The sequence below is a fragment of the Electrophorus electricus genome, chromosome 4 (assembly GCF_013358815.1).
Source record: "Electrophorus electricus isolate fEleEle1 chromosome 4, fEleEle1.pri, whole genome shotgun sequence".
Classification (NCBI taxonomy): domain Eukaryota; kingdom Metazoa; phylum Chordata; class Actinopteri; order Gymnotiformes; family Gymnotidae; genus Electrophorus; species Electrophorus electricus.
This window is the reverse complement of record NC_049538.1, coordinates 30,464,066-30,474,065: the sequence shown is the minus strand read 5'-3', so window position 1 is coordinate 30,474,065 and position 10,000 is coordinate 30,464,066. Positions and strand designations below refer to the sequence as shown.

The following is a 10,000-nucleotide window of genomic DNA, read 5'->3' as shown; positions in this document are numbered from 1 at the left end:
TAGATGAAATATTATTATTTATTATTATTATTATTATTATTATTATTATTATTATGTTATTTAATTGTATTTATTTGGTTGAAGAGAGGCTTATGTTTATGTAATAAAGTGTGAATTTATATTTATGGCTCTGTTTCCACTGTTCTTCTGCAAAATGCAACTGTTTAATCAATTTTTTTCTAGAAAATCTCCTTCCTCTGCGATCTTGGGCAGAGAAAGCAAACCATATCCTTTATGTACTTTTCTGTATGTGCCTCTCTGGCACACGAAAAGTGTGGGAATGTGGGTGCTTTTATGTAACACAATAAAGATGTCAGAGAATAGAAAAAAACATAGTGTGTCACTCAGTGAAAACAGTGCCAGTGGGCGGGCTGTAAATCTCAGTAATATGGAGACAGTCAGACTAACAGCAGGCCATGTTCTAAAAGGCAGAGGACAATTAGAGCCCCGTGGAAAGGGCTGGTTTGAGCAGGGGCTGGTGAGTCAGTCCGCCGTGTGTCAGTGCTTGCATAACCTCAGCACATCCTGCCTCTCCACTTATGACTGAGCGATGACTAGGCTGTGATTGCCACACATCTGTTCCTCACTGACCATGACGAAGAACCTTCCAGCCTTTCCCCATGCCAGAGATTTGCCATAAAGCCAAAACGTCCCCCTACGCACGCACGCACGCACGCACGGCTCCTCTTGGAGGGAACATGGGAGGCCTCCTCTCCGCGCACTCCTGGCCTGGGCACTGTCCCTTTCTCGGGATAAGGGAGGGTGACCTCCACTGTTGTGTGTGCTTTCACTGGAGCAGCGAGAGGAAACGGGCAGGAATTATCAGTGAATTATCAGGAAGTGGTATTACCATGATCAGAATCAAGAAAAATACAATAAATATTCAGTTCAGTGGTAGATGATGATTGTAATTCATGTGCAATGTGTTGTGTATAGTACTTTGTATAGTGTCTAGTAATATGTATAGTGTATAGTAATGTATACAGTGTATAGCACTGTGTATAGAGTATAGTACTGTGTATAGTGTATAGTAATGTGTATGGTGTATAGTACTGTGTATAGTGTATAATAATGTGTATAGTGTATAGTAATGTGTATGGTGTATAGTACTGTGTATAGTGTATAATAATGTGTATAGTGTATAGTACTGTGTATAGTGTATAGTAATGTGCATGGTGTATAGTAATGTGTATAGTGTATAGTAATGTGTATGGTGTATAGTACTGTGTATAGTGTATAATAATGTGTATAGTGTATAGTAATGTGTATGGTGTATAGTACTGTGAATAGTGTATAATAATGTGTATAGTGTATAATAATGTGTATAGTGTATTGTAATGTGTATGGTGTATAGTTATGTGTATTATATAATAATGTGTATAGTACTGTGTATAGTGTATAATAATGTGTATAGTACTGTGTATAGTGTATAATAATATGAATGGTGTATAGTAATATGTAGTATATAATAATGTGTATAGTACTGTGTATAGTGTATAGTAATGTGTATAGTACTGTGTATAGTGTATAATAATGTGTATAGTGTATAATAATGTGTATAGTGTATAGTACTGTGCATAGTGTATAATAATGTGAATGGTGTATAGTACTGTGTATAGTGTATAATAATGTGTATAGTACTGTGTATAGTGTATAATAATGTGTATAGTGTATAATAATGTGTATAGTGTATAGTACTGTGTATAGTGTATAGTAATGTGTATGGTGTATAGTACTGTGTATAATAATGTGTATGGTGTATAGTACTGTGTATAGTGTATAGTAATGTGTATGGTGTATAGTACTGTGTATAATAATGTGTATAGTGTATAGTAATGTGTATAGTGTATTGTACTGTGAATAGTGCATGACAATGTGTATAGTGTATAATAATGTGTATAGTACTGTGTATAGTATATAATAATATGAATGGTGTATAGTAATGTGTAGTATATAATAATGTGTATAGTACTGTGTATAGTGTATATTAATGTGTATAGTAATGTGTATAGTGTATAATGTGTATATAGTGTATAATAATGTGTATAGTACTGTGTATAGTGTATAGTATTGTGTATAGTAATGTGTATAGTGTATAATGTGTATATAGTGTATAGTACTGTGTATGGTGTATAGTACTGTGTATAGTGTATAATAATGTGTATGGTGTATAGTACTGTGAATCGTGTATAATAATGTGTATAGTGTATTGTAATGTGTATGGTGTATAGTTAAGTGTATTATATAATAATGTGTATAGTACTGAGTATAGTGTATAGTAATGTGTATAGTAATGTGTATAGCATATAATGTGTATACAGTGTATAATAATGTGTATAGTGTATAGTACTGTGTATGGCGTATAGTATTGTGTATAGTGTATAATAATGTGTATAGTGTATTGTAATGTGTATAGTGTATAGTACTGTGTATAGTAATGTGTATAGTACTGTGTATAGTGTATAATAATGTATACAGTGTATAGTACTGTGTATAGTGTATAATAATGTGTATAGTGTATAGTACTGTGTATCGTATATAGTACTGTGTATGGTGTTTAGTAATGTGTAGTATATAATAATGTGTATAGTACTATGTATAGTGTATAATAATGTGTATGGTGTATAGTAATGTGTGTAGTGTATTGTAATATGTATAGTGTATAATAATGTGTATATTGTATAGTACTGTTATAGTGTATAATAAATTGTTTAGTGTATAGTAATGTGTATGATGTATAGTACTGTGTATAGTGTATAATGATGTGTATAGTGTATAGTACTGTGCATAGTGTATAATAATGTGTATGGTGTATAGTACTGTGTATAGTGTATAGTAATGTGTACAGTGTATAGTAATGTGTATAGTGTATAATAATGTGTATAGTGTATTGTAATGTGTATAGTGTATAGTACTGTGTATAGTACTGCGTTTAGTGTATAATAATGTGTACAGTGTATAGTACTGTGTATAGTGTATAGTACTGTGTGTAGTACTGTGTATAGTACTGTGTATAGTTTATAGTAATGTGTATGGTGTATAGTACTGTGTGTAGTACTGTGTATAGTACTGTGTATAGTTTATAGTAATGTGTATGGTGTATAGTACTGTGTATAATGTATAATAATGTGTATAGGGTATTGTAAAGTGTATAGTGTATAATAAAGTGCATGGTGTATAGTAATGTGTATAGTGTATAATAATGTGTATAGTGTATAATAATGTGTATATTATATAGTACTTTGTATAGTGTATAATAATGTGTATAGTGTATAATAATGTGTATAGTGTATAGTACTGTGCATAGTGTATAATAATGTGTATGGTGTATAGTACTCTGTATAGTGTATAGTAATGTGTATAGTGTATTGTAATGTGTATAGTGTATAGTACTGTGTATAGTGCAACAGTTCTGTAGACTTGCCTGAAAGGAATGTGGTAATCTACACATGCACAGATAAGCAGGGCTGAGCACAGACAGACACACACACACACACACACACACACACACACACACACACACACACACACACACAATCCTTTACTATGGCCAGAATAATTATTCTCCCACCTCTTTACTAAGAAAATCCCGCACATTCAGGCCACCCAATGACATTGATCTAGGACCAAGTAAAAATGGAACAGATTTAAAATGGTCAATGATAAATCTTTTAGGCCCATTACAAACGGCTGGCCAGTTAGTGAAAATGTATTAATGTGCACATGAGATATGGAAGATAATAAAGAAATACTCTTCTATGTCCTGAACCTAATCAAGTTAATAATTTAAGGAATAATCTCCACTATATATTTACGAAACCTTGCTTCCATGTCATCATTAGTTATTCCGAATGAACTGGGGACCATAAAAGAAAATATTATTAGTTTGACATTTCATTGTGATGAAGTAAACAGCCATAACAAGTGAGAAGCATTGTGTGGATGGTGGCGGTGTGTGTGCACGTGTCTACGTGTGTGTGTGTGGGGGGGGGGGGGGGATATTTTTCACTTGGATGGACCACTAATCTGCACATCACTCACACCCTTGGCATTGCGGCATACAGACAACGGTAAAATTGGGCTCCTCTCGCTGTGGGACGCACTGGAACTCGAAATAGAAGACAATGAAACGCATGGCCAATCAGAGACAAAGAGACCTCAAAAAGGGCAACACCCCCAACAGAACACCCCCCCCCTCTCCAAACACCCCGAACACAACACACACCTCCAGAATCCCAACACAATACAACCCCCCACCCAACACCCCCAACACAACACACATCTCCCCTCTCCCAACACCCAGAACACAACACACACCCCCATCTCCCAACACTCCCAACACAACACACTGGCCCAACACCTCCAACACAACACACAACCCCCCTCCCGACACCCCCAACACAGCACACACCTCCCATCTCCCAACACCCCCAACACAACACACACCTCTCTTCTCCCAACACCCCAATACAACACCCCCCAACACCCCCAACACAACACACACCTCTTTTCTCCCAACACCCTGAACACAACACACACCCCCCATCTCCCAACACTTCCAACAACAACACCCCCCCAATACCCCCAACAGAACACACCCCCAACACCCCAACACAACACACACCCCCTCTCCCAACACCGCCAACACAACACACACCTCTTTTCTCCTACTCATCTTTTTAAGGCAGTTGTAAGGTTGCCTAATTTAGCAGAATCCAGACCACCTGAAATATTAACACTTGATCAATATTCTATTCAGTAGCACATGAAACACGCACCCTCAGAAGGTGTGGGTTATAAAATATAAATAAAATAAAAATAAAAAAATATGGCAGATTATTGCTGAAATTCCCCGTCTTTCTGTTACTTTGCAGGGATTACAGGGCATTCAGATGCTTGAAACAGCCCAGAAAAGCTCTGCCAGGTCTTTATCCAGCACGGTTGGGGTGGCTGGGGAGAGCTAATCAGATCCGAGATGAAATGAAAGTATCACATGTCCTGTGTGATTTACACTCGGCCTGTACTGTTGGCCACCTCAAAGGTGAAAAGAAGCCTTTTCATTCCTCAAATGACATTTTCGCTCTTCTCGCAGACATTTAAGTATCGCCTGCTAATTGCTATTAACTATAAAAACGCCCTTTCTTTTGGCTTGACCTCCCTAGGTTTAATAGATCCGATTAGATCAAATGTCATTCCACACTTAGGTAATTTAATTATTTAGCTGTGTTCCCCCTGACATCTGTGGCAATTCATTTTTCCTTCCGTTCTTTGTAGAGCATCCAAGACTTCAATTTAGATTTGCATATGTCTATGGGCAGTCAGAGAGATAGATGCTGATCCAGCTGTCTTTGCAATGATGTGTGCATCTGCCGGGGCAGACAAATCTGGTGTGTGGACAGTCCCTTTATTCGCTGCTGATCACATGTAAACAGTCACTGTGCATGTGGCACAGCCTATACACGAGGCCGACGCAGTCCGAGCACAAGAAGCCTGGAAGGTCGACAGTCTTTTTGCTCAAGGCTTAGGATAGCCATGTAATCGTGCTGAGAGGAGACAGACTAACCTAATGCACACTGTCACATCCTCTACATTTCAAGACAAGTCTGTTCAGTGTAAACGGCCCCAAAGCAGGTGCAATTCATCTGGGTTAGAGCCCGTCGAGAGACTGCCAGTGGTTCCTCCATGGTGTTCTATTACTTTCTGTCCAAGTGCGAAGAGTCCATTGTGGGTTTGGGGGGGGGGGGGGGGGGGGGTATATCAGAGTAAAAGGCTTAACTGGATCTGTGAAAACAAAATTCTCCTAATAACCTTTTACTCCACGGAAATTAATAACGGCTTTTTGGGGTACAAGAATCCTATTATTGCTCACTGTTTGACTACCTAGAAAGCGATCCTACACTCTCCTACCCCTCTGGATAACATCTGGTATCTGTCATGGTACGCACCCCCCAAAAAAGTCTCTGTGTGTGTGTGTGTTTGTCTGCCTGGTCATGGACCCTTGTGTTTCTCACCTGATCCTTATTATTGTACATGTATATAAATTTATTGTCTTATTGTGGATGTTGTCGATGTTTGAGCCATTAGCCTGCATGCTAAGTAGTGTGTGTTACGTGTGTAAATAAATGTATGTTTTCGTTCAACATGACTCATCCCTACATTCTGCTTAGCCTCCTCCCATCACAGTATAGACATGTTTCAAGTGGACGTAAGTGCTCACAACTAAGTGCAAGTGTAAACAGAGTCATATACATCTCAGAGACGCATTCTGATCTGATCACTCCAAGCACATTCAGGGATGTTCAGAGACACACATGGCCACACGCCAGTGTTCTGCAGGGTGCATAAAATGTTCACATTTGTGCCCTCTTTTTTAAAAATGTCAATGAAATTTTAATGTAGAAGCCACATGAGATTTTGAACTGAGCAGTCTACCGTTTTACAGAATGATTCCTGAAGCAGGAATAAAGGCGCTTCAGCGATAGAACTGGAGAAATCAGATGAACACTAGCTAAATATATTAAGTAGCAATACTTGAGCTTACAGAGCACGAAAGTATCTATCTATTAGTTAACCAACTATGTAGCTAATTAAAGACACATATAATGTAAGCTATTGTTTAAAGAAAGCTGAATAATAATATTATATTATATAATGTTCTGTTACATTTTGTAAAATTCCAGTTTTTTAATAAATAAATTATATAAAAATCTAAAATATTTTTATTAAAAAAATTCCCCGCTTGCCCTCCTTTGTGAAATCTTTTTCCTTCAATCTTGGGTCCTCTTCCAGAGGTCTTGGAGATTGAGGGTCCTGCATAGTGTCTTAGCTGTTCCCAGGACAGCACTCTTCTGGACTGAGATCTTGGATGTTGTTCCTAGGATCTGATGGAGCCACTTTCCCAGTTTATACACATGCACAGAGTGCTCTGATTACCATGGGAACCTCAGTTGCCTTCACCCTCCACATCTTTTCCAGCTCTTCTCTCAGTCCTTGGTATTTCTCTAGCTTTTTGTGTTCCTTGTTCCTGAAGTTGCTATCACTTGGGGTCACATCGATCACTATTTGGTTGTAGCTGCTTTCCATGTGGCCTCTTCATGATTCCCATTTGCCTGTGGGATTCCGAGGTACTTGTAGTTGTCTTCAACATCTGTTATGGTACCTTCTGTTAGTACGATCCCCTCAGTTCTAGCTACCCTCCCTCTCCTTGTAACTGATCACACTTATCCAGTCCGAATGACATTCCGATGTCATTTCTATATATTCTGGAGTTGATGTCTCATTCACTTCCAGCATACAGCATGATGTCATCCATGTAGAGGAGGAGGCTGACGGTCGCTCCATTCTGTAGCCGGTATCCGTAGCCAGTCTTGGTGATGATCTCACTGAGGGGGTTCAGGCCTATGCAGAACAGCAGCGGGGACAGGAAATCTCCTCAGAAAATCCCGCACTTGATGGTGACTTGAGGGTGCTGTTGGGCTGAAGTCGGCCTCTAGGATCATCTTCCACAGTTCCACTGATTTCCTGATGAATGTTCTTAGAGTCCTGTTGATGTTATATAGACTCAGGATCCATGTGTGGGTCAATAATCATAGTTTCTTGTTGTCAATCCAGGCGGTGCACAGGTTGGTCTGTCTTGTGTGACTGTTTTATCCACGATGAAGCCTGGCAGGATTTTCCATGTTGGGCAGGTTGTTGTGGAGTGCAAGTAAGCGTGGCCTCGGATATGGACAACTTGTTGTACTTCTCAGGTACCTTAACTTGATGTTCATCTTTCAGCCAAACAACTTTAGGCTACAACTCTGGACAACAATGGCAAACTTCCCAAAATGGGAACGTGTCAGCATTCTGGTTGGCATGGTTACAGAGTGCATCCACCCAAAGATTTAAAATGTGTCTTGCAAACCATAAACAACTGGGATAACAGCAACATTTGCAGCTGGAGTACTTCTGGGTGTAGGTTCTTTCTTTCAGTCTGGATCAAGGTCTTGGCATAAAGAAAACCTGAGGACTCTTATTATGACATAATAAGTGTACATGACCCTCTGTGACCTCCAAGTAGAGGTAACGTAAGAAGCAGGAATTCCAAACACAAGCCGCTAAGCCACGACAAGTTTGAGAAGCGTGAAAAGAGTGTGAATGTAAAAGGGTGTGTGTCTCGCCTCACCACAGTGAGCCAATCACGTGTCATTAACACCAGCTGCTACTGAGGAAGTGCCACTGCTGAAATATGAGGTCTCCCAGCACATCACTGCAGTAGCTAGACGTACACACAAAATCTTCAGCAAGAGCGTTACAAACACCTTGTTGCCTGTGAAGAAGAGTAATGCGTTTTGCATGTCTCATGTGTTTAGATAAATATATATATATTTACAGCCAAGAATTGTCATTTTCACTAAAGTTAGCTAGTGTCTTTGTTGAAGACAGTTTATGTTAATATTCTGGGATATATGTGGGGTGTTCCTGATGTTGTTATTGGTGATATTACTAGTGATGATGTTATTGACAACACCAGGATGACCAATGAGGGATGGGTCATTCGCATAAGCACTTTAAATAAATGTTTTTGTTAGACTTCCTTACAGAACCAACGACAGGTGACTTCAGAGCCTATATGGCCAAATAATCTTGTTCCTCTTCTGTCATGGTTGGTCCCTCCTATCATCCATGTTCCATGGTTTCCCTGTCTTGTGTATTGTTCTGGTTCTAGTCCATAGTTTCATTTTCTCCACCCCTCATTTGATTTCCACACCTGTTCCTCATTTCTAGTCTTGTTAAGGTAATGTATTTAAACCCTGTCTTGGTCCCTTTGTCTTGGCTGTTCATTGTATGTATGTCTATGAAAGCCGGTATCTGTTCATTAGAAGTCTAGTTTATGTACTACGTGCCTTTGTGTTTATCCTAGCCTTCATGTTTCTTAGCCTCTGAGTTTATCCTAGCCTCTGTTATAGCCTCCTTACCGCTCAACATTACATCTTCATTTATCTGTTCCTTACAAATTAAATGTAACTAAGAAAAAAGTTTTTAAAAAGATTATTTTCATGGTCATAGAATAAATGAAAATCCTTCACCATAAATCTCTATTACATCATTAGACACGTTTCAGTAGTTCTGATGTGCCCACTTATACCTCCCTGAAGATTAAGCAGTTTTAGATACAATGTTTTAACCAGGCAGATGTGCAATCCACATGTGGGAACCGAGTCTAACTGTTAATGCTCAAAACAGTGCAGAAACAGCTGCACAATGTATGACGACTGTAGAAAACAAATGTCAACATGGAAAAAGAAAGACACATTTTTGGAAATTCCAGCTTTTAAGCCCACAGAAAAGAGGACGTTTCCAGGAAAACCGGACTAATGGACAACAGTCAACGACAATCAATGATTTTTCAGACACTGCGGTCAAGTGCTTCAGGGGCAAACCTCAAACCTCTAGTATATGATGAAGGGGAACATTATGGTGTTTTTATATGAGCATGTATTGCTGAAATGGGTATATACAGAGTTCCAAGGTATTTCATGTTTAACATTTATCACTACCCATTGCGATAAGTAGAAACTGCAGATTAGCTTGTAAGATAGCAGGCCTCTAGGAAGCGAGGAACAAATTCTCTTCTTCCTTCTTAGTTTTCAGAGTGTTTCGGGTTGTTATACTATTGACATTTGTGTGAATATTGCTGTACCATGAATGGTGGCGAAACTCTGACTTCTGCACAGAATGTCTGAAAGTTTGATTCTGAACGGGAATTATTCCCAACTATGACCTGTGTGATACCGCGTTGTCTCCGAGTGAAATGGGGTTGCCCTGCAGACCACAGTGCTGGTCTGTGAGAGTGCTGATCTACACACAAACCTAGGCAAGGCCAGTTGAGTGTGGTGTAATTCTCATGGAGACTACGGCAATCCTCAGCTTTCCACGCACAAATCCTGCACATCTGTTGTGGGGAATCCTTCCTGACCTCCTTCACTGAAACATACAAACAACCAAACACACACACACA

At 39.1% G+C, this 10,000-nt stretch overlaps 1 protein-coding gene across 4 annotated transcripts in view; it reads right to left on the bottom strand.

Moving 5' to 3' along the window:
• The window catches only part of mgat4c (mgat4 family member C), a 110,410-nt gene that overhangs the window by 24,227 nt on the left and 76,183 nt on the right, over nucleotides 1-10,000 (bottom strand). For 3 of the 4 annotated variants that reach the window (XM_035524882.1, XM_035524881.1, XM_035524880.1), the window contains one exon: nucleotides 9,853-9,966. The exons of the other annotated variant lie outside the window; for it this stretch is intronic. In XM_035524882.1, the coding sequence (XP_035380775.1) occupies nucleotides 9,853-9,934 (82 nt within the window). In that variant the 5' untranslated portion in view covers nucleotides 9,935-9,966. The remainder of the gene's footprint in view (nucleotides 1-9,852; nucleotides 9,967-10,000) is intronic. 4 annotated transcript variants of the gene reach the window in all.